The sequence below is a fragment of the Typopeltis vanoorti genome, chromosome 22 (assembly GCF_054136105.1).
Source record: "Typopeltis vanoorti isolate ZY-2024b chromosome 22, IOZ_Tvanoo_1.0, whole genome shotgun sequence".
Taxonomy (NCBI): domain Eukaryota; kingdom Metazoa; phylum Arthropoda; class Arachnida; order Uropygi; family Thelyphonidae; genus Typopeltis; species Typopeltis vanoorti.
Window position 1 is genome coordinate 54,814,128 of NC_143570.1, and position 26,012 is coordinate 54,840,139.

At 35.5% G+C, this 26,012-nt stretch overlaps 1 protein-coding gene across 1 annotated transcript in view; it reads left to right on the forward strand.

Annotated features, from left to right (window-relative positions):
- The window catches only part of LOC150094426 (S-methyl-5'-thioadenosine phosphorylase-like), a 97,382-nt gene that overhangs the window by 35,334 nt on the left and 36,036 nt on the right, over positions 1-26,012 (forward strand). The window contains exons 5-7 of the mRNA XM_090412315.1: positions 6,471-6,573; positions 18,875-19,027; positions 22,988-23,074. Coding sequence (XP_090268441.1) covers positions 6,471-6,573; positions 18,875-19,027; positions 22,988-23,074 — 343 coding nt within the window. The remainder of the gene's footprint in view (positions 1-6,470; positions 6,574-18,874; positions 19,028-22,987; positions 23,075-26,012) is intronic.

Genomic DNA, 26,012 nt, shown 5'->3' on the forward strand with positions numbered 1-26,012 from the left:
GCAGGTGTAAGCAAACAAAGTCGTGAAGTTACTTCATGTGCAAACTTTGTTTGTTTACATTTGGATAAATGATTAAACCAAGAATATAAGTTCTTGACATCTTTCATTTACCAGATAAGCTGATAAGATTTACAAGATTAACAATGGAATATTCAGAAGCGCAGATTAAAATATTAAATAATTTAACATATCACTTTCCTATAGCTCAAGAATTAAAACAAGAAGATAGTCTTGCTCAAGTACTTTTTAATTTAGCTTTAGAATATGTTATCCGATTGTTGTTAGTAGATACTAAAGACTAATAAACAATTCAGTGCAGATTGTAGCATATGCAGATAACATGTCAAAACCAGCATGAAAAATGTCTGATATAGCATATTAGATAGAGCTAGAAATTAATCAACAAAATACTAAAATAATGATTAATACCCATAATCAGTTTGGGAATCTTGAAATAATAAAATGGAACAATTCAAATAGTTAGGAGAATGATCACAAATTAACCAAATGAGATGAGAGAAGTGCAGAATTGGATAAAGATGGATAATCAGGCTTTTTATTCTCTCTCACGTGTATTCAGCTCAAAAGATATTCATTTATATTTGCACCTCAGTGCAAATATATAAATGAGATTTGAAACCTGGATATTTACAGTGAGGGCAGAGAATGTGATTTCAGCTTTTGAAAGGAAAATGCTTAGCAAAGTATTTGACCCAGTGAATGATAATGGTTATAAAGTATCAGCTACAACTATGAGATATATCAGTTCTCTAAAGAATCTTCAATATACATATATGATATAATCATAATCGAGTTCAAAAAGTTGCAGTGGGTAGGATATGTTTTTTGTAGGGAAACGACAATATTCTTAAAAAGAATACAAATAGTCAAATTCTTTAAAAGTATAAATCCAAGACAGCAACATCATTTTGTAAGGTCCTGGATAGACAGGGCTGGAGGCAACAAGTTATTATTATTACATGATAATTCCATTGAGTCCAAGGACTCATCGTGGGAGGGTGCTCTACTCCACTTAATTTGGGCTGTAGAGAAGAAGAATATATTTTGAGGTGCAAATTTGATTGCAAAATTCCATTACATAAGGATTTTTTTTTGCAGGTATGCACACTTTTCATGGTGTTTGTCATAATAATAATAGTAAAATTGCACATAATTTGCCCATTTGTAGCTGTTGTGACCCTCAAAATTTGTATTTTGAATGGGACCAGTATCTGAGGATTGCCTATACCGATCTTTCCAGCCTCTTAGTGGTCTTACTTTTGCTGAGATGTCTTTGAATCTCTCGTTTCTTTAATTTATTATTATTGTTACATTTTAAAAGTTAGAAGTTGTAAAATGTTGTTAATGTAATGAAAACAAACAAAGGGATTAATTAATCTATCATCTTCAGGGATACAACATAAATTGTAATGTGCACACAATCAACACAAAATAAAGTGGAAATCAGTAATAATATTTTTGGTGAAACTAATTGGTTAAGTTAATAAAATTGATGAACACTTGATCTGTAAACCAAAAATATTATTACTAATTCTCAGGATCAAGAAAATAAACCTTCATTATAAAGTGGAAATCAATTAAACTGTTGTTTAATTGATTCCTTTGTTTTCATTCCATTAAAATATCAACATGAGTTTTAATCATAGGTATAACCTTATTAATCATGTTATGTCTATATAATTAGGATTAGATTTCAAATCTATAGTATATTTCTACAATGGATGGGCTAAGCATTTTTATTTTTTACATAGTCCAGAAATTATGACATCATTTTAATGCAAATTTCTGATTATTATATTATTGTCATTTTTTTTAAATAATTGGGAATTTTACTGACCGTTGTCCTATTAACACTATAATTTTTTGAAAATGATTCTGAATTGTACTTTTATATTGTCATTATCAGTGTATTCAGGATGATGCCTATGATGCATAGGCATAAATTTTACAGCTAATAAATTTATTTCACATAAGTTAGTTTTTTCCATGTTTAATTTTCTAAGTGAAAAGATGAAAGAGAAAAGATAAAATGAAAGAGATGATAGTTTTGGCTGGAACAAATGATTTGAAAGGAGAAAAGTATGGCATGAGAGAGGAAATGAAAGAATTACTGAGAGTAGCAAAAGAAAAGAGAGAGAGAGTTAAGATAGTGAGTTTGTTTCTGTGGTATGACAGAGTAGAGCCGAGAAGGAGGGCCATTGTAGAGAATGACTCGATGCATAGGTTATGCAGTAGGAGTGGTGTGGAGTGAGTTTGATGGGTGAAAGGACTTATACAAGAAGAATGGATTTGGTGTTCAGAGTCTGGAAACAGTGTTGTTGAATGAAGTGAAAGTAGATGTACAAAATCAGGGAAACTAGAGCTTTTGGGAAGGGTGAAGCTGTGGAGTGGATATGCAGACATCAGTGAGGCTGTTGAAAGAAAGAATGTATGTAAAAGAAAGTGTATAATATGCTTAAATTGTTACCATAGGTAACAAACAGAATGGGATAGTTAGTATAAAGTGTCAGGATAGTGGTGGGCCTAAGGGGCTTTTACACTTTATATACACCAGTGCCAGGAGCATTTGGAACAAGCAGGGGGAATTTTTGGTATTTGTTAGGTCTTCCTGGCCAAAGGTTATTGCATCAATGAGACATGGCTGACAGAAGACGATATAGTCAGTGAGATAGAATGTGAAGGTATAGTGTTTTCAGGAGATGATATAGAGAAAAGAATGGGGGGTGGGGGAGTGTTATTAATGATAGCCAATGAACTGCAACCAAAGAGAGAAGTTCAACTGCAGGCCAGTGAAAATAGCACATTTGAGGCTGTCTGGTGTAGGTCAGCAGAACAAAATATACAGTTGGATGCTGTTATAGACCAGGGGATGGAAAAGATGAAGGGGGGGTATAGTATGTATCAGAAAATTGACTCAATGAATGGAGGACAGGTAATTAGTATGAAGGTGGGAATTTCAACTATGGAAATATAGAGTGGAAGGAGGAGAGTTACTGCATGGAAGGAAATGGAATTTATGTGGTTACTAAGGAATAATTACCTGAGACAGCACGTGATGGAATATACTGGGGGTTAAAGAGTGCTCGATCTGAGGATTGTCTATACCAAATATGACCACGTTGAGAGTGATCATATGGTCTTGACCAGGGCCGGTTTTATCATTAGGCGAACTTAGGCAATCACCTAGGGGCGCTAAGACTTCGGGGCACCAGATTTTGCTACATAGTTCGGGGGAAAATTACAACCTTTGAAAAAAATTAATAAAACTTTGATTAATAATAAAAAACTGAAATGCTTGCTGATGATCCTACATTATTTTTGTCATTCTCTATTTCTTCCACTCCCCTGCTCTTTGTATACTTAATCTCAAGTGCAGAGATTTTTCCTCCTTCTGGCATTTGTCCCAAGATGAGCTGGGAAGTCCGGTACAATCAGTCTAATAATCAGACAATCAGTCGCGACTGACTGTTCTCACTTCTTATCTTCATTCCCTATAGACTTAATTCTGTTGATTTTTAGATGAGGTCCTGTTTTTGCAAGCTCTGAGGTCTGAGAAGTTGGGGATTACGTCATTCATTTTCTCACAGAATCATCTTGTTAATTCAGTTCTGTTTATTCTAAATAAGTATAAGAATGCCATGGGAATTTTATAGAATTGCAGTGGCAGGGATTCTGATTGGTACTATTCGTGAAATAAGACCTCTGATTGGTCTTCTTCGTTCTCTTTACTTGTCATCTCCACTCTGGCATTCTTCTACTGGTTTCAGATTAGTTCGGTCAAGCTTTTTCGTAGATGACAGTCAAGTCCGATGGCTAATAGTTTTAGTACTTGTGTATTTAACATTCTTACAGCGGCTGAAGCGTTTGTGGCCAAAATACCCAGTGTTCTCCATAGAGCATATTTCTGTAAGTAATACCTGTGTAGGTGTACATATGTTTGTGTGAGTATGACAAAATATATAGAGAAAGGCAGTGTATAGGGGCGCCTAAATTTTCTTTGCCTAGGGCCATCAGATACTCTTGGACCGGGCCCGGTCTTGATCTGGGAGGTGGCTAAATGTGTGGAATTTCAGTTACGGGGGGGGGGGCGATATATGTGAAATTACAAGGCTGATAAGTATGACAAGCTCAGGAGATTGCTTGGATCAGTGCCATGGCATGTGAAACTGCATGGGAAGTGGTCAAGGAGTGTTTGAGGTAAGCAATGGCAGACTGCATACCTAGAGTCAGGAGGGTAAATCAAGTGGGAGTTAAATGGACGAATATCATTAAATGGGAGCTGCAAATAAAGAAACAATTGTGGTGGGAATTTAAGGAGAAAGGTGACCAGCAGGCACATGATCAGTACAAAGCACATGCCAGAAGGGTAACCAATGTGGTAAGAAAGGCAAAAGCAGAGTATGAAAGAAAATTAGCAATGCAGGCTAAAGATAATCCTAAACATTTCTTTTGATATGCTGTAAGTAAAAGAAAGAAGGTCTATGGCAGAATGATTTTAACAAATTCTGATGGTAGTGAGATAACTGAATCAGTTGAAATAATAGAATTACTAAGCGAACACTTTGCAAGAGAGAGAGTGTATCATCTATGTGGAGCTATTGCAGTAATGCAAGAGGCAAAGGCTTATATAGGAACTGAGGTAAATGAAATGGAGGTGCATAGCATATTATAGAACCTTAATGTGAATACAGTTGTGGGGTTGGATGGTATACCCGCACAAGTTTTACTTGAAGTGGTGAGGGAATTGTCAGTGCCCTTGACCATATTGTTTAATCTAATTCTCGGCTTTGGGTTAGTCCCAAGGGGATGGAAAGAGGGGAAAATAGTTCCATTGCATAAAGGAGGTTCCAAGACTGATGTAGCAAATTACTGACTGATCAGCATATCAGGAGTTGTTGTCAAAGTTGGTCAAGAGCAAAATACAGGAATGGATAGATGAAAATGGGATATTGCATGGTGGGCAATATGGTTTTGTAAAGGGTAGGTCATGCCTCAATAACTTGCTCACTGTTTTATAATACAGTGATACTGCTGGACTTTGCAAAAGCTTTTGACAACATACCACATGGAATTCTAATCAGTAAACTGCATGGGGATGGATATGGGGTTAGTAAGGTGGACGAGAGGGTGGTTGATGTAGAGATATCAAAAAGTAGTTTATTCAAGAGTAGAGTCTAATAGTAGACCTGTGACTAGTGGTGTGCTGCTGGGTTCTGTTCTTGGACTGTTACTTTTTCATTTGTAATTAACAATATAGGAAAAGATCTGAGAAGACCTATCAGTTGTTTAACGATGATGCAAAGTTGGATAAAGCAATAATGGCTATTGCTGGATGTCAGTTTAATGTGGCTAAGTGTAAGGTTATGCATTTTGGAGTGAAAAGATTACCAGCTGTATACCACATTGATGGAACTGTACTCCAGGAAATTGACAAAGCCACAGATTTGGGAATGTATAGGGAGTTAAAGTTTAGGGAGCACATGGCAAAAGTGGCTAAAGCAGCTCATCAGCTTACTTGGTTACTGTAACTACTTGGTGACTACTCATTGACAAGCAGCTTATTATTCCTCTTTATCGAGCCTTGATAAGATCTCATCTTGACTATCATTTGCAGATCAGGGCACCAAGGTTTCTTGGCGATGAGGCAGATAGGATCCAGAGGCGAGTGACCAAGATGGTAGCAGATCTATGGATGAACCTTACGAGAACATGTTGAAGATTTGTGGGTTATAGAAACTGGTTGGTAGGCAGAAAAAGGTGGGGGGTGATATGATTGCGACATATAAATTACTGAAGGGTTTTTACAAGATTAATTCAGAGGAAATTTTTCAGAACAGGTCTAGTGGTGGGAAAACTAGGGCAACCCTGGAAATTCAGTTAGAGTCTAGTTAGTAAGGGTGTTAGAAGTAGGTTTTTTGCTTGGAGAGTGGTGAATGAGTGGAATAGGTTGTCAGAGTCTGTTGTGGGTGCCATGACTGTGAATGAGTTCAAAGCAAAGGATGATAGATACTCTATGCAAATGTTGGACAGTGCATGATATGATGTTTAGGCCTCCCTCGATGAATCTAAGGAGTCCTTGGAGTAGCCCATAATAATAATGAGTATGTCAACTTGCATACCATACCAATATTAAAGCAGAATGTAAGGCATCAATTAATCTTAGCTGCATCTTATTTTATAAACTAGTTATCTGATTCCTTGAATAGGTGCAGTTCTGCATGCAATCTGTTTATAAGGTGAGAAATAAAACTCAAAAGATAAAACATTTTTTATCATTCAGCCAGCCCTAATTTTTGCCTGCTGTTGCTAGGAATAAGTTATGACTGGTAGAAAGATAAAATCTCATCTAATTTAAAATTATGCAGTGTTTCTTTAAGGTTGAATTTAATGTTGTAAAAATTTTTTATAAAAAAAAAAAATAAATAATAATTTTAGTGTATTGTTTTTAGGACAACAAAACGATCCAGTACATTTTATGATGGTGCTCCAACATCACCTCCAGGTGTTTGTCACATTCCAATGCATACTCCATTCTGCCCTCACACTCAAGAGGTATTCTTTGCTTTCAGATTTATATGAATAATGGAAAATTGTCAATGTTTATAAAAATATCTCAGTAGCATCATTAATTCCACAACATATACTAGTCATTACTGCATTGGGTGTCATGGAATTCGAATAACTAAAATAAAAACTTAAAATCTTTTTAATAAATTAATAAAACCAGAACTTCTGGTCATGCTTATTGTCAATTGTTTTCAGTTTGGCTGCAAGATTAACTCCCCAACCGGCCAGGAAGTATATATGTATCCAGATAAATCTGGATACGATTCTGTAACACCTATTGAATAACATGCATAAGAACTGCAAGTTGGTCTCACTATTTCATCCACCTTGGCCAGTAGAGAGGTTAAGAGAAAAGAATGGAAATTCAAAAACAAAATCCATCTTGAAAAATCCATCTCTGAGAAACTGAAAAACTTTGATGCTGTCATTCTTATTTAAATTAAATAGATAAATCACAATTTCAACAGCTCTCTTCTTATAGTCTTTATAATAACAATAAAAAAACTTTTGGAGCACTTATGTCTGGCAAATATATATTATGACTCATTGAAAATCCAAAGTCCAAGTAACCTAATAAGTTTTTCTTAGAATTTTGGAGTTAATGTTTTAGAGAGCATAAGAATGATGCTAATGTGTGAACCAGATGGAAAGAGACACTCAAGTTTATAATATGCAGAAGTGTAGACAGTTTTTCCAAATTTCTTTTGATATAATTAACAGAAACTCTTTCTCTTGAGGAGAAAGAGGATGTGGGCATAATTCTTTGTTATATTAGAAATTCATGGATTTAATATGCAATAGTTTTGCAGTAATAAGAAAGGAATTTAATCAGTCATTAAAAGTTGAGACTTGGAGTCTTCACAGATAACAGACTGATTTGGAGGAAAATTGTAGATAGAAAGTTAGTAATGATGTAAATTTTTCATGTAGTAATATCATATCCTGTATACATACCCCTTGAGGGTATATGTCAGGAATTTGTGAATGGATGAAGGTAACTGATTCCGTCAGATAAGATATTTCTTCTAAATAATGCATCGCCCTGAATAAAAACCAAGGATTTTATTAAGTGACATGTGGAAATTGTTTTATTAAATCCTTTAACATCACTGACTTGTTATTAACTGCAGGTAGCTATATTATGTTTGTTATCTGTTAAACTTGCTGATTTGCCTGTGTTGCAAGAAGAAAAACCTTACACCCTCCACTTCCATGTAACAAAAGGGGAATCTTTTTAGAAACAAAGGAAAATAGAAGTCTGACTGACTGCTTATTATTCGGCAGATAAAAAGCTTAATCTGGTGATTGCTGTTGTACTCAAATTTTGAATAAAATGAACGTACTTTCATATGAACTACAGTGGGAAGGATTCATGTTGCTAATTTGATTCTGCAGTTTTTTCTGATAAATGTGTTAAGTTGTTTCAAATGCAATCTGGAATTTTGTTCTTTATTTTTGTGATTGTGTATGAGTTCACTTGCTACTGTTGGCTTTTTCAACAGGTTTATTAATCAAATACTATGCAGTTATTTAGAGACCAAAATTGAATTTTTTTGTTATTATTTTTGAAGTAGTGGTGTGAAATCTGCATTTTGTAGATTTGACAGCTTGTATAAAGAATTATGCTTATAGGAATTTAAAATACTTCTCCCCTCCCTCAACTCTCTCTCTCTCTCTCTCTCTCTCTGAACCTGTGTCATTCTAATTAACTGAAAAGCATTGTTCGCAAGAATATATTGAATTAAACAAAGTGTGGGAGAGCAGAAGATTTCTTTTTTAAATCATCATTAAATTCTTAACAAGTACTTGCAGGGGGTATGCAGGATATTATGATAGTAATGATGTAACTTTTTCATGTAGTACTAATGTCCAATAAGCAATTTTATTCTAAATTAAACTGTGTTATGATGAGTGAGTGTGTTGATTTTTTCAACCAAAAATGAATGTAACAAAAAATAACTCACTGGGTTTATAGGTCATAATAGTTATTTAATTAAACCTATTAGTTTGAGTTAGTAAGAACAAACAAATATACCATAAGCAGTAAATAATCATTACATAACTAAAAACTGAATGTGTAGGAACCATTACACATTTAGTTACACATATTTTTAATTATAAAAATATAATTAAAAACAAACATGTGGAGTGTGAAAGCTGGCATGGATCAGACATTGTTCAGCAGGTGTGCACAATAGTTGCAGAAAATTTAAAGTCTGATGTGTTGAAAGATCTAATAAGTGACTAAGAAAGATCTAATAAATGTCACAAAATCATTCTTTGGTTTCTGTTGAGAGTACCTTGTGAGTGGATTACCATTGTAGCCTCTTTAATGATGCGGGTGCTGAAGTTGTCTTCTCTGTTATTGATATCTAAAAGTTTAGAAATAAGGCAAAAGGAGCATATTGGAGATGTCATTAAAACAGAGAAGACAGCTCAGGCCTGACATTCCATTTCTCCTTCTCCACAATCACCACAGTATTGAATAGGACAAGAACTCCATGCCTTACATAGAAGACTACTTCAGCACCCACACCATCAGAAAGGCTATGATGGTGATCCACTTATAACATATGGAAGTCACTTATTAGATCTTTCAACACATCGGACTTTGATTTTTCTGCAAACTATCGTGCACACCTGCTGAACAATGACTGACCTGTGCCAGCTTCCACGCTTCACGTGTTTCTGTTTTTACTTGCAGTTTTGTGTAACAGTTCCTACTCATTCAGTTTTGAGTTGTGTAATGATTCATATTTACTGCTTATTATATATTTGTTTGTTCTTCCTAATCCAGATGTAGCCAACAGCATATGTGGCAAAACTAGCAGGTTTAATTAAATAACTAATATGACATCATCATCAAATTCCTGCCATGTACCCACAAGGGGTGTACAGGATATGACAGTACTACATGAAAAATTTACATCATTACTAACTTTCTATCCACAATTTTCCTCCAAATCAGTCTGTTACTTGTCAAGACTCCAACATTATCAGATCTTATATTTCTATCGTCTAAGGCACTTTGTACCATATCAATCCACCTATATCTTGGTCTTCCTCTGGGTCGTTTTCCTGCTAACCTGGCAGAGAACACTTGTTTGGCTAATCTTTCCTCTCCCATTGTATTTAAGTGACCATACCACCTGAGATTAGCTCTGCTAACGCATTCCTGGATGCTGACAATGTCAAGTTCTTTCCTAATATCCTCATTTTTAATATGATATTGCCATTGATGACATCTGTTCACGCCTATAATCTTTCTCAGAACTCTCATATATGTGGTCTCTAGTCTTTGGTCAAGTGTTTTACTTCTGACCCAGCTCTCAGATCCATAAATTAAAACTGGTTTGAACACTGTCTTGTATACAGCTAATTTAGTGTTCCAACTAATTTCTCTCTTATTCCATATGAATTTATTCAATTGACTTCCCACCATACCAGCTTTGCTGATTCTGTTGTCTCTTTCTATATTTAATTTACCGTCTTCAGTAAAATTCGTGCCTAAGTAATTGAAATGTTTTACTTGTTCCACAGGTTCTCCATTCACAACACAGTTGACATTTTCAATGATTCTGCCTATTTTCATTGTCTTTGTCTTTTTATTGCTGACCTTCATACCATATCTATTACAACAGCTATTCAATTTAGTCAGAGAATCTTGCAGAATTGTAGTGGATTTATTTAGAAGTATAGCATCGTCCGCATAAAGCAAAGAGCTGACATTAACATCTCCAATTTTGATATCAGGTTTAATACCACTTTCCTTCATAATGTGATCCATATAGATAATGTACATCCTTGTCTCACACCAGATTTAACATGAAACCATCTTCCTGTACTTCCTTCAATTCTAACTACTGACTTACAACTCAAATAAAGACTAAGTATTGCTTGATATAATGCCCCATTGACACCATATAATTGTAGCGTATTGAATAGCTTCTCTCTTGGCACCTTGTCATATGCCTTTTCCAAACTGACAAAACTTAAATACAGATCTTTGTTATATTCCCATGCTTTCTCGACTATTTCTCGTAAAGTGAAGATCTGATCCTGACAGCCTCTATTTGGCCTGAATCCAGCTTATTTTTTACAAAGCTTTTCTTCCACAATTCTTCTCAACCGTTTCTCAAGTATACTTGCATAGATCTTGCCAGGAACACTCAGTAGGGAAATACCTCTGTAATTCTCACATTCAGTTTTATTTCCCTTTTTATATATGGGTACTATGAGAGCTCTACTCCAATTATCGGGAATTCGTCCCTCTGTCCAGGCTTTCTGAACTATGCAGTGCAGCCACTGTAAGACTTTTATACCACCATACTTCAGCATTTCTGGTCGAATATCATCTACAACTGCTTGCCTTTCCACTTTTCAAGCCTTTGATGGCTTTTTCTACTTCAAGTATGGATATGTATTCCTGACTGCATACCTGGTCAGTGTTTTTTATCACTGTGCTGTCGTCACTGCTTGTTTCATTTACCAGTTTTTCAAAGTAATTACTCCATACTTCAAGGATATCTTTTTCTCCTGTTTTCATGTCACCTTTATCATCTCTAACTCCTTTTACAGCACTCTTTCCTCCATTCCTAAGCTTCTTCATCAACCTCCAGAATATTTTGCCACCTTCTTGATATTTATTTTCTATATTCTTGCCAAAGTCCTCCCATGACTTTTGTTTAGCTAGTTTTACACACTGTTTATCTTTCTTACATTTGTATCTGTATTCTGTAAGAGTAAAAGCTGACTTATTTGCCAGGAACTTTTGATATGCTTTCTTCTTTTCCTTCACTGCCTCTTTAACTTCCTGTGTCCACCAGAGAGTTCTGATTTTTTTATCCTTGCACACAACCTCACCACATGCCTCTCTGGCAGAATCAATCAATGTTTTCTCCAGAGTTTGCCACTGAATCTCCAAGGTTTGATTCCTGTTCTCAAACTCTTTCATTTTCTTTTCAATAATCTTTCTGTATTTTAGTCTACAGTTCACATATGAGAGCTGCTCAACTTTTATTCACTTTAAAACTTTCTTACATGTTATTCTTTTCAATATGAAATTCAATTTTATCCTGCTCAAGATTAATAGTGATCACTTCCAATTTCAAATCCTCTGTACACTCTGGTGTCCTGCACCAGGGAGAAAACATCACTATCAACAGTAACATAGTCAATGAGACTTTTCTTATTCCTAGCCTCTTCTCTCCATGTGAATTTGTGCACATTTTTATGTTGGAACATGGTGTTAGTAATAACCAGTCCATGTCCTGAGCAGAAATCCAACAGATATTTGCCATTATTATTAGCTTTGCTCTTTTCTCCAAATTTTCCCAAAATATTTTTATATGTCTCGCAATCATTTCCTACTCTGCTATTTAGATCCCCAACAAGGACCAACTTTTCCTTTTTCATTGTGTCAGTTGCTTTTTCTAAAGCGTCAAAAAATTCCTCCACTTCTACCTTAGTAGAACCTTCTGTGTGACCATAGGCTCAAATAAGTCTCATTGTCCAGTTCCCCATTCTCATATTTGCCCACATTACTCTACTTGAGACTGGCTGCCATTCAAGAAGATTAGCCTCGTATTTTGTGTTGAATACTATGGCTACTCCTTCTTTTCCTTGATTGTCATTGCCTGAATATAACATTTTGTATTTATTGCTCAGAAAGATCTCACCAGTTTTGGTCTTTTTTGTTTCAGTCACCCCTATTATGTCGATCTGGTACTTATCTAATTCCTCAGCTAGCTCCATTTCTTTGCCATTCAGGCTTCTTACGTTGATAGTACCGATCTTTAACTCTGGTGATGTTGAGTTGGGGTTTGTTTTCAGATTTGTTCCAGTAGCTGACTTTTCGCTGTTCGCCCTGGTTCCCTGGCGAAAACAACGGGGGCCTTGTTTAACCGGGCGACGCCCCAGCCGGCATGAAATTTTGTCATGTTGTACCATCATTTTTTATTTTGGTTTAACCAATAAGAATACAATTTGGTCGGCTAAATCCCAAATTGCCAGCCCATCCTCGTTCGTTCAGTATCAAAGTAGATACCCAACAGGGTGCACCACGAGAAGGTGAGTATTGGACATTAGGTCAGAAGCCATTGTCGGTTCTCCGCATTCCTTTAAAGGCTATGTGGAGGTCTGCTCTCAGTTATACAGCTTTGAACCTTAAGCACCCCCTATAAACCAAATGTTAGTTAGTTTTTGTTAAACTGTTATCTGTTTATTTTAATATTAGCAGATCTTACATTTCTGTCTGGAGGTGCTTAGGAGGTCAAAGCTTTATAATTGGGAGGAGGTCTCCAGGTAGCCATTTTAAGGAATGCAAAGAACTGACCAGGGCTTCTGATCCAATCTCCAATGCTCAGCTTCTTGTGGTGCACCCTCTTATGTATCTATCTGGATACTGCACAAATGAGGATAGGCTGGCAGTTTTTAATTTAGCCAACCAAATTGTATTCCTATTCACTTAAACCACAATGTACAATGATGGTACAATATAACAGAATTTCATGCCAGCTAGGACTTCACCCAGCGAAATCCCCACATTGTTTGTCAGGGAACCAGAGTGAACAGCACAAAGTCAGTTTCTGAAACAAATCCCAAAGTACAGGTAACCCTCGTACTTATACAATGTGGTTTCGATATAACGCAGTCTACAAATTGTATCCCTTGTTCAATGCGGACTACAATTTCTAGTAACCCTTTATTTTTTTTTTTTTTTTCATATTTTTCACCACACATCATTGACTTAAAAATCAAATTTTATCTTCGTTAAATTTGTGTCTGCCCGTATCGCGCAAGTAGTTACAAGTATAAGGTACTGTACAGAGGGCTTTTGCAGTCTGTGTCATTCTCAACAAATAGCGCAATTAGAGACAGATGGAATAAAAACGGCGCTAACTAATAAATATCACATGTCCCCTCTCACAGAAACTATGCTGTATAGACTTAAGCAAAACCATATATTGCACCGAAACACAGTGTCTAACTAAAAACTATTGTCCAATTTTTCAATTATGAAAAAGTGTTTTTTTTTATTGCCTTTGAAATGCTCGATGTCATTATGACAGATCACAAAGGCTAACTTAAAATAAAAGACTACCAAGAATTGAAACATGCCATATAATGAATGTGTGAGTTTGCCTGCCACCTCAAATGCAAACAAGAAGCCATAAAATTCAACCAAGGGTTGAAACGTTTGTGTGAGTTGAGCCAGTCAGTAATGAGAAGTTCCATCGGAACGATAATGACACCCTGTTGTGAATGTGTTAAAACTAATAGTGAATGTTGTTATAACAGTTTCAGATGTTATGGAATTCGATTGAAGAGAATTAGCATTTCAACTCAACACTTGTCGGTTGCTTTTGTTTGTGGGTCATGTGATCTTTTGTTAATACCGCACCAATCATATGACGTCTTTATAGCTGCTGTCTTGTGTAAAACAAAATTCAGCTTGTACGTATTGTAACAATTAAAAAAAAACTTTAATAATTTATAAGCGTATAAAAAGATATCACCTGTAAATCGTTGATGTGCCAGCAACAAAATTCTCAAACTACCTCTGGCACGAGTGCCGTAGGTTCACCATCTAGAGTTTATTGTATAAAGTGTTTATTGCTGAAAATTGTCTTCATTTTCTGAAAGGAAAGCGTATTTAAAATCATAAGTATGTTATTTTCAAGCAGAGCAGTTTATTTTCTGGTGAGTTACATACATTTGTAATGGTTTTTTTTTAAATGTAAAAGTTTATTTTTATTGTAATGGCCACTAAAACTGTAACGAAAGGGAAAAAACCAACATTGAAGAGGAAATTCATTTCTCTCTCGAAGAAAAAATTAAAATCTTGGATCGGTTGAAAATTGGAGAAAAACCAGGAGTTGTTGCAAGGACTCTGAATTTAAATGAATCAACAATTTGAACAATCAAACAAAATGAACATAAAATCCGAGAAAGTGTTATTGCTGGGTCAAAGGTAAGTGCAAAGCGCGTTGCTCGTGTTCGCGATATTCTAATAGAAAAAATGGAGAAATCTCTAATGATTTTGATAGAAGATTGCACTCAAAAGAAAATTCCTTTGGATGGACACATTATTAAGCAAAAAGCTCTCAAAGTTATAAACATTTAAAAGAACTTGATCAAGATTCTTCAGAAGAAATCTCTCAGCATGGATTTTGTACCAGTAAGGGTTGGTTCGAAAACTTTATAAAACGGTTTTATTTGTATAATCTTAAAATCCAGGGAGAATCAGCATCAGCAGATGTTGAAGCTGCCCAGAAATACCCAGCAGAACTTTTAAAAATCATTAAAGAAGGTGGTTACAGTGCAGACCAGGTGTTTAATGCAGATGAATCTGGGTTATATTGGGAAAAAATGCCAAAACGCACCTATATTTCGAAAAATGAAAGATCAGCTCCTGGATCAAAGTTTCCAAAGATAGAATTACTCTACTGTTTTGTAGTAATGCATCAGGTGATTACATGACAAAACCAGTGTTTATTAACCAATTCTCAAATCCTCGTGTGATGAAAGGGCTCGATAAGTCCATCCTACCTGTTTATTGGCAGGCCAACAAAAAGGCATGGGTTACAGCTAGCATGTTTGAAAATTGGTTTTTCAAGTATTTTGTATCCATGTAGAAAGTTACACAAAGAAAAAGAATATGGACTTCAAATTCTACTAATTTTAGATAATGCACCAGGCCACCCAACAAATTTAAGCCATCCGAATATTAAAATAACTTTTTTTGCCGCCTAATACTACTTCACTTATTCAACCAATCTACCAAGGAATAATATCAACATTTAAGTCATATTATATTCGGCGAACGTTTCAATTAATTTTGGAAAAAATGGAATCTAATCCAAACATGACACTGCCTCAAGTGTGGAAAGAGTTTTCAATATTGAATTGTGTAAAAATTATTTCTCTATCCATTAAGGAATTACAACCCTCTACGCAGAAAGCTTGCTGGAAAAAAATATGGCCTGAAGCCATAATGAAACAAAATTTCGTACCTCCAGTGGATGCCGAGCTACGTCGTATAATAGAAGTCGCGCACATTTTTGGTGGAGAGGCATTTTGCGATATGGTTGAAAACGAAATTAGTGAATTAATTGATGAAGAAACAGATTTAAATGAGGAGGAACTGGTAAAATTAATAGATGGCAGGGAAAGTTCTGCTGGAGATTCTGATTGTGATGAATCCATTAAAGAATTCAGTTTAAAGAAATTAGCAGGATTGGACTTGGCAAGAAAGTTAGGAAGTTATTTTACAGATAATGATCCCTCAATGGAGCGCTCATGAAAATTCACGAGACAATTGGATATTTGTTTGGTGCCATATTATGAACTTAATAAAAAAATTGCAACATAGTGGAAAGCAAAGTCTTATTACTGACTTCTTGATGAATAAACCAGCCGAAGTATGCAATGAGAATTATACAAATGATGTCCAAGAGATTTCAAGTGGTGACGACCTCTGGCCACTTAAAGAACATCTACGAAATGTTATTTCTGAAGACTGTGATGACGATTAAACTATGCGCTTTATTTTATTGTGTCTAAAACATTTATGCATTATGTGCAATGAAATTTATGTACAATTTGTAATTTTTATAATTTTATGCTACGTATTTGTCATATTTACATGAATTACCTGAATTAAATAAAAATATTATTTTTGTTGGACATGTCATTGTTGTTTATATAATTTAAAAAAAAAAACGATTTCTGAACTCTACTTTTTCTATGTGATCTATGTCTCGTATAACACGGCATTTCTATAGAATCTAACATCCGCGTTATACAAGGGTTGCGTGTATATCCCAACTGAACATAAGTTGAGTTCAAGATTGGAACTATCAATGGAATAGAAATGGAACTAGCAGGATAATTACCAGATCAACATAATAGGTATGACTGAAATAAAAGTAGTCAAAAACAGATGAGATTGTTCTAAGTAACAAATACAAAATGTTGTATTCAGGCAATAACAATCAAGTAAAAGGAGTTATAGCATTCCACTCTAAACACAAGGACAACTCTACTTGATATTGCCTGCCATTCTTAAATGGCAGGCAGTATCAAGTAGAGTGATGTGGGTAAATATCAGAATGGAGAACTGGACAATGAGACTTATTTGTACCTATGATACTACAGAAGATTCTACTAAGGAAGAAGTGGAGAAATTTTTTGAGGCATTAGAGAATGCAGCTGACAGAAAGAAAAAGGAAAAGTTGGTCCTTGTTGGAGATCTAAACAGCAGTGTAGGAAATGATTACATGACATAGAAATGGTTAATGAAAATCTGTAGAAAAGAGAAAATCTAATAATAATGATTAGTGCCTGCTTGATTTCTGTTCAGGACATGGGCTAGTTATTAGCAACACCACATTCGAACATAAACATGTACACAAATTCATATGGAGAGAAGATGCAAGAAACCATTGCATCCTCAGCTTCTAAAAAAAACTAGGATTTCACTTTTGCTCAAGACATTACTTCAACCCTGAACAGCTGTTAACCTTATACAAATTTGTCCAACCATCGAATACTGCTCCGACATATAGGGTGGGGCCCCAAAAAGCTCCCTGAAAATGCTCAATACAGAGGAGAGCAATCAGACTTATTAATGACCCATCTCTTACCAACTCACTCCCCCCCCCACTTTCGCACAGACGATCGGTCTCTGCACTATGTGTTTTCTACAAATATTTCCATGGAAAATGTTCATCCAAAATAGCATCAATAATTCCCCCACTTAGTACTAAGCTCACTGGAACACATGCAGCTGCTGCTCAACATCCCTACACAGTGCACCTTGAAACCCACAGAACAAGTTTCTTCTTCTCCTCCTCCATTCCTGCAATTGCTATACTATGGAACAGTCTTCCCCTTGATGTGTTCTCTAAGGAATACAATATACAGTCATTCAAATCCAATGTGAACAAGTACCTTCTTTCCCAACCCATACACGGTACTAGTACTATAGGTTGATCTACCAACCCTCTCGTGTATTGGACTCAATATAAAAAAAAATTGTATGGATCACATTAGGAAGGAAAGTTGTATTAAGCCTAATCAAAATTGGTGATCCTAATCTTAACTCTTTATTTTATGCAGATGATATTATACTTCTAAATAAGTTGCAAGATTCCTTTGACTAAATTGAATAACTGTTAAAATAAATCATCATCAAATTCCTGATTTGTACCCTCAAGGGGTGTGCAGGATATGATAGTACTACATGAAAAATTTACATCATTAATAACTTCCTATCTACAATTTTCCTCCAAATTAGTCTGTTACTTGTCAAGACGCCAGTATTATCAGATCTTATATTTCTATCATCTAAGGCACTTTGTACTGTATCAATCCATCTATATCTTGGTCTTCCTGCCAACCTGGCAGAGGACACTTGTTTTGCTAATCTTTCCTCACCCATTCTATTTAAGTGACCATACCCTGAGATTAGCTCTGCTAATGCATTCCTATACAATGAAAGGCCCACTCCTAGATAAGAAAGAAGTCATCCAGAATACCAAAATGGCAGTGTACCGTTCAGTGTTTTGTACCAACATTAACATACAGTTGCGAGTCTTCGGTTTAACAACAGGAAACACAAATAAACTGCAAATAATTGAAATGAAATATCTTAGGAAAGTGGCACAAATAACAAGACCAGACCGAATAAGAAATCAAACTATAAGAGACAGCCTTCAAGTTGCACCTCTGAACCAATTCATAGCACAAGCCCAAATGAGGACATCTTAATCAAATGGAAGAATAGCAAAAATAGTATACGAAAGCCAGAAAATATGAAAAAGAAACATAGGCGGACCCAGAAAAGGTGGGCAAAAGGAAATTAAAGAAAAATTGGAAAAGAAGGGAATTAACTGGAAAGAAGCAAAACAACAAGCCTTGGATAGGACGGCATGGAAATTTCTTTGGCAAAATCTCAACGCTTAAAAGCACAAGCAACGAAGAAGAAGCTTTATATTCATTTCCGTAAGCTCCAGCTTACCTAATTTTGTTGTAACATCCTGCATAGTAGCTAATTATAGAAAATGATTATATTATTAAGGCAAGACTTCACAAACCTATACCTCTCCTCACCAAGTATTACATTCCTATGTATGTGTTTCCTGAATGCCAGCACATTAACAGCTTCATCATTGCTTAGGCAGTGCAAAAAAATCATATTATCCTGCTAGAAAGATTTTATCTATTTTCTTTATGTTTTCTCATATCATGGATTTTAATATAGTTCATCACTTTTAATCTTTAGGTACTTATAGAAACAGCTAAAGAATTAGGTTACAGATATCATCCATTTGGAACTTTAGTAGTAATTGAAGGACCTAGATATTCAACAAAAGCAGAAAGTAATTTATATCGAAACTGGGGTGCTGATATTATTGGCATGACAACTGTACCAGAGGTAAACAGTTATGTGAATTATTCAAATTAATTATTATTATTTTTTTTTTAAATGCATGCAGTATTTGTTAACACTGTTTGTATTTTAAAAGTCAGTTACTTAATTTGGTTAGTTGTTATTGTAACTTGTTGATTTCCTATCTTGAAATCAGGTTTAACACTTTTTGTTATCCATAAAGCTTACAAAATGATAAGAATAATATACCTTGTGTGTGCGAAGGTTTCTGTAGGTCAGTAGTTCGAGAGATAGATTCCGGTATTGAGACCACATGTTTATTAAATATGATCAGGATACGTGAAAACCGGACAAGCTTTGCGAGTCGTATGACTTACATCATCAGGGGCATTGGTGTATAAAAAGTTAAATATAACTAACAAAGATTAAATTCATAGTCCATTAGATGTTTCCAACTGTAACATTGAAAAAATTGAAACATTCGTTACTGAATGTTTGTTGGAACATTTATTTGTTGTCGCATTCTGTGCTTCGCATGTGTTATGTCTAAGATCCGAGGAAGTTAGATTTTTTATGAATGCCAACCACACTTGGTGTAATATCAAACCTTAGTTTTTGTTGAACCGAGTAGGAATTCTATGCATTTTTACCGCTTCCTTCAATTTCCTTGTGAAACAGTTTTTTCAATATATGACATGATCGTTTTTTCCCAAAGTACTTTATGGTCAGTGGAAGTTGTATGGAAAACTAGGCCTGATATGTGTTCTCTTCCTTTTTCTACGTCTTTTTTATGTTCTGCCACACGGATTTCTCCTGACCTTCCCGTCTGGCCTACGTAACAAATACCACGAGAACAATAGATTTGATAGACCTCTGTTTTTTTAGGGGATGCTGCGAAAGTTTCAGTGGATGTAGGAATCTTGATATTTTTTCTAAAGGGAGAAAAGCTACTTTTAAGTTGTACTTGTGGAGCAATGTCATTAATCTGTCTGTGACATTTTTGATGTATAGTAGTGAGATTGCGTTCTTGAAATCTTGTTTTTCTACGTTGGTTGTGGGAGCTGTGTTCAGGAATTTCTTGATTGTTTTTGGTTCATATCCATTAAGTGTGAGGTTCTGTGTTAAGTAGTGTAATTCCTCATTTTACTTTTTTTCCGTGCTGGATATCTTACATACTCTGTCTCTCAAGGTTTTTATTATACCTATGTTTTGTGAGGAGTGGTGGTGTGAGACTGTGTTAAGAAATCTTCCTGTAGTTGTCAATTTTCTGTAAAAAAAAAAAAAAAGTTACTTTTTTCTTCATTTTTTTCTATGAGAATATCCAGGAAAGGTAATTTTTTATGTTCTTCTATTTCCAAAATGAATTTTATATTTGGGTGTATTCTGTTAAGATATTCTTTAAAAACAATTAATTCATCTGTCGTTCCTAGTCAAATGACAAAAATGTCATCCACATGAAGCACAGAACGTGACAACAAATAACGTTTCAACAAACATTGAGTAACGAATGTTTCAATTTTTTTCAATGTTACAGTTAGAAACATCTAATGGACTATGAATTTAATCTTTTTTAGTTGTGTTTAGCTTTTTATACACCAATGCCCCTGATGATGTAATTCATATGACTTTATTATTATTATTATTCTGGGCAACTCCAAGGAGTCTACAGACTCATCGAGGGAGGCCCTAACATCATGTCAAGAACAACTATTCGACATTCACACAGTATCTATCATACCTCACCTTGAACTCATTCACAGTCATAGCACCCACAACATAAAAACCTAGCTCTAACACCCCTGCTAACCACATTCTTGCCCAGCTTCCATGTATGGCCCCTAGTCCCACCACCACCAGTCCTATTCTCAAAAATATCTTCTGGATTAATCTTATAGAACCCCTTCAGTAATTTGAATGTCTCAATCATATCATCCCTTTTCCGCCTGTCGACCAATTTTTGCAACCCACAAATCTTCAACCTGCTCTCATAGGGTTCATTCCACAGACCTGCTATCATCTTGGTCACTCGTCTCTGGATCCTCTCCCCCTCCTCTCCATCAAGAAGAAACCCTGGCGCCCATATCTGGGCACAGTAGTCTAGATGGGGTCTTTTCAAGGCTTGATACAGAGGAACAACAACTTGTTTGTCTCTGCTTGTTAAAGTATTTTTCAGAAGCCAAGTGATTTGATGAGCTGATTTAGCCACTTTTGCAATGTGCCCCCTAAACTTCAATTCCCTATCCACCAACACTCCCAAATCCCTGGGCTCATCAATCTCCTGGAGTACGGTTCCACCAATGTGATATACTGCTGCTATTCTTTTCACTACCAAAATGCATAACCTTACACTTTGCCACATTAAATGAACATCCATTTTTCCTAGCCCAGTCCTCCAAACTATTCAAATCATCCTGTAAAATTTTGACATCCTGTGCACTCACAATCGCTCTACCCAACTTTGCATCATCAGCAAACAAGTGAACACTTACTCTCAGATCCTTTCCTATATCATTGATGAACAAATTGAAAAGTAGTGGTCCAAGAACAGAGCCCTGCGGCACATCACTAGTCACAAGTCGTCTTTTGGACTGAACTCCTGAATAAACCACTCTCTGGTATCTCTCCAACCACCTTCCTATCCATCTCACCAACCCTGTATCTATCCCCATCTGCTCCAGTTTACTGATTAGAGTTCCATGTGGTATCCTGTCAAAGGCCTTTGTAAGGTCCAGTAGAATCACTGTAAACCCATTACCCTTATCCAGTTCAGCCGTCACTGTGTTATAAAATGTGAGCAAGTTACTGAGGCATGATCTACCCTTCACAAAACCATGTTGTCCCCCATACAATATCCCATTTTCATTTATCCAATACTGTATTCTTTTCTTGACTAATTTCTCCAAGACCTTGACAACGATTCCTGATGTGCTAATCGGTCGGTAATTTACAACAGCAGTCTTGGAACCTCCTTTATGCAGTGGAACTATTTTCCCCCTCTTTGTGTGTGTGTGTGTGTGTGTGTGTGTGTGTGTACACCCAACCAACTCTTTACTATATACAAATTTAATTCCCTTAAAATCATTGATGGCATGCAATTATGCTCATAATTGTATGCCATCAATGATCCCTCTCTTACAGACTCATTTCAACCTCTCTCTCATAGGTGCAGTGTTTCAGCACTATGTCTCTTCTACAGGTACTTCCATGATCACTTCTCCAGTGAATTGGCAACCATCATTCCTCCATTTTCTGTTGCACTTCTTAATAATACAAGAGCAGTAGCTGCCCAGCATCCCTTTACCATGTAACTGCAAACACGCCAAACTTGCTTCTGTTCATACTCTTTTATTCTGTCCACCTCTGTCCTCTGAAACAGCCTTCCTCAAGCAGTATTCTCAAACAGCTACAACCCTTTAAAAAAATATATCAAACTTTTGTCTCAGTCCTCTTCTGTATCCCAAACATGGCACTGATGTACCTATAGGTTCCTCGACCTCTCGTGTATGAGACAAATCTTATATATATTTTAACACAACATAAAAATTCATAACATATATTATGTAAAGTAAAGGCAGCACTGAGCAGAATGGGAGGTACTTTCTGGATATTCACATATGGAAAATTCGGTAAGCCAACATTGAATTTAAAGAAGTCTATTTTGAATAAAATTGTTCAGCTTAAGTTCTTGCATAACTTATATTCCATCAATTATGTATTAATTTATAAAATATTATACTTTCTTTCATATCTTGTCATTCACAACATGATAAAAATCACAAAAAATTAGTCGGTAGTTCATTCTTAACTTACAAAGTTAAATAAAAATTTAATAACTCTTTATTGAAGTATAAATGGTCTCACATTATTGCTATACACAGCAAAGGATTCTACTAATCAGAAGGCATTTCTTAAGAAATTGTTTGCTAATAGTGCATATGCAAGAAAAATAACATTTTATTAAGTTAATGTATGTTGTGTTAAAATTATACCTTTTTCAATCTCCAGGTATCTCTAGCAAAAGAAGTTGGGCTTTGCTATGGTGCCATTGTTACAGCAACAGACTATGATTGTTGGCACCTTGGACATGATGCAGTAAGTTTCAAATTTGTGTGTATATATATATATAATATACAGTCATCCCTCGACTTACATCTGGGTTCCGTTCCATCCAGCAGGACGTAAGTCGATACTTTAAATCAATAGAGTTATAGTGGTTAGAGACTTAACTGTAATAAGTATGCTGTCATTTTAATTTTTAAACCTTATTATAAAACTGTACTGTACCCAAATCTTCCTCCACAATCACATCTTCATTATCTTCCCTATGGGAATGATCAGGCTGTGGCTCTTCTGGTGTAACCTTTGTTTTTATGATGAAAATGTCCAATGTGCTTTGCTTATTCCTCTTCTTCTTTTCATCATAAATTTGTTCATAGCAAGCAAACGCATCATGTACTTCACTTTCTACAAATAAGTACTGTCCAACATTGGGGTCCATGTCTCCAGCCATTTTGAGACCATCGCTAACTGCAAAGAACATTTATGCAAGACCCTTCACTGTAAATTGTTTAACCTCTTCCTTTTCTTGTTTTTCCTCTTCTGCATCAGTTGTTCTTCCAGTTCGATCAATTCTTCGTTGGGGAACTTTCTGTGAGCTGAATTATGTTGTCATCATTCACTTCGAGATTCAGATTGTTAGGCCCACTATTACAAACTTCCAAAATAATGCACAAACCTTTTTTAATGTAATTTTCCATGTGCTACTCATACATTGAGAGATCACTTCGTCCCAAGTCACAACAAAATTTTAATAGCATGATAAATAGTGAATGTTTCCCAGAATTGCATGAGTCTGGTCATTTCCTTCGGTAGCAGAAATGGCTTGTGAAAAAGTTCTCCATAGATAATAAGCCTTAAGCACTGCAAGAACTCCCTGATCCATCGGTTGAATCAATGAGAAAGTGTTTGGAGGGAGAAACATTACCTTGAACTTGGTGAAGATCATCTGTATAAGGAGCATTATCTAGAATTAATAAAATTTCTAATTCTACATTTTCTTTCACACAATAGCTTTTTATTTCACTCGCATAACAGTTGATTAAAGCATCCTCAAATGGTTCAGATCCTTTATCCATGATGCAAGTAGTTTTTCCATATCACCGATAGGACCTTGTCGTTGCTTTATTACTATAGTCGATTTAATGGAATCAGATCCTTTAACAGCCTCTAATTTTATCCTTATTTTTCAAAATGGTTGTCGCTGTAGAATGAGACCAACCGAAGTCATGTGCAATCACATTTGACAGGCTTATCATCTTCATGTTGCTTTTTAACTTGAAACTTCGTTTCAAGATGAATTGCTCACCTCTTTTTCTGTGATTCTTCACTAGGTTTTTTGATTGGCCGTCCAGGGGCCATGTTGCAGAAAACATCATGAAATATTTAACAATAAATACACAAATAACCCATTTCTCAAACAAAATCAACAGAGGAACTGATGACGTGTCGACTGCTGAAAGAGGTTGCCGCTGAAAGCGCTGTTGCCACTATGCAAGGTTTACTTTACGCTCGCTTGCATCTTGTTTGAAAGTATAGCCGAAAATGTTATTTATTCCCTTATTTCTGGAATCACGGACGTATCTTCGAAAGGACGTAAGTCGAGGGATGACTGTATTTTATTTTATTTTTTTCAACGATAGTTGAATATCTTTTAACAATATCTAGAATAAATCCATATTTTAAGTTTTGGATGTTCCATTTCAGTATTCATGAGTTAATGAATGACTAATATATTGATATTTTTTCCAAGAAAAAAAAAATTTCAGGTTTACTGACAACACGAGGTGTGGAAGTAAACCTGAAATTTATTTAATATGATAAATTAATTCAGTCTTTCTTTCTTGATTAGTGTCTGTTAAATTATGACAAAGAAACAATAGTATCTGTAGCTTCATTGGCCTGAAAAAGAATGGCATTCCAAAAATTCACAATATTAGTAAAGCCATCCGGATGCAAAAAAAGTAAGGCAATGAAACTGATTGTTTTGGTCATCACAAATGATTTAAGTGGTGAAAAGTATTCCATGAGGGAAGATGTGGAGGAGTTGTTAGACAAGGCAAAACTGAAGAGTAAGAAGGTGAAGATTATATGTCTCCTGCCACACTATGATGGAGGCAAACTGAGGAGGAGGGTGTTGTTAGCTAATGAATCGATACATAGGTTGTGCAGAAGATATGATGTAGGATCTGTGGTCTGTCTTTGGAAAAGAAGGATTTTTGTAATGCTGATGGAATGTATCTAAATGATTTTGGTGTTGGGTGTCTAGAGAGAGCTTTCTGCAACTTCTATATACATGCCAGAAGTATCAGGAACAAGAGGGGAGAGTTTTTGGCATTGGTAGTGCAGCCTCATCAAAAGTTAAAGGCATTAGTGAGACTTGGCCAACAGCAAATTATATAGTTACAGGGATAGATTGTGAAGGGTTTAATATTTTCAGGAAAGATAGGGGGAGGGTTACTGCTGATGATAAAAAAAATGAATTTAAACCAAAAAAAAAAAAAAAGAAGAGATTGGTGGGAGTGTAGCTGTTCATTTGAAGCAGTCTGGTCTGAGATTAAGTCCTCTAAGACAAAATATACAGTTGGTTGTTACTATAGTTATTTGGCCAGTTGGTGTATTGTGTGTTAGAGTTGAATATCACTCCTATAGGATAAATAACTTTTTCATATTTTATTTGAGAATATTAAGTTAACTTATTGTAGTTTTTGTTTTAAACGGGTATGGGATTGGCTGAATTAGTTAGCTTGTAAGTAAACATTCTATTTTTATTTAATTTTTTTGTTTTAATGCGATATTGTCAGCATGATACCAGTACGTGGATGAACAATGGTGCAAAGACCATGTAGAGCAATTTGAATATGCAGGATTTTATTCCGTGCAGTGTGTGTGTGTGTGTGTGTGTTTATCAAGAAAATTAAAGGATGTGTTGGAGAAAATTGAAACTGGAGAGAGAGTGTGTATTAAGTGTTTC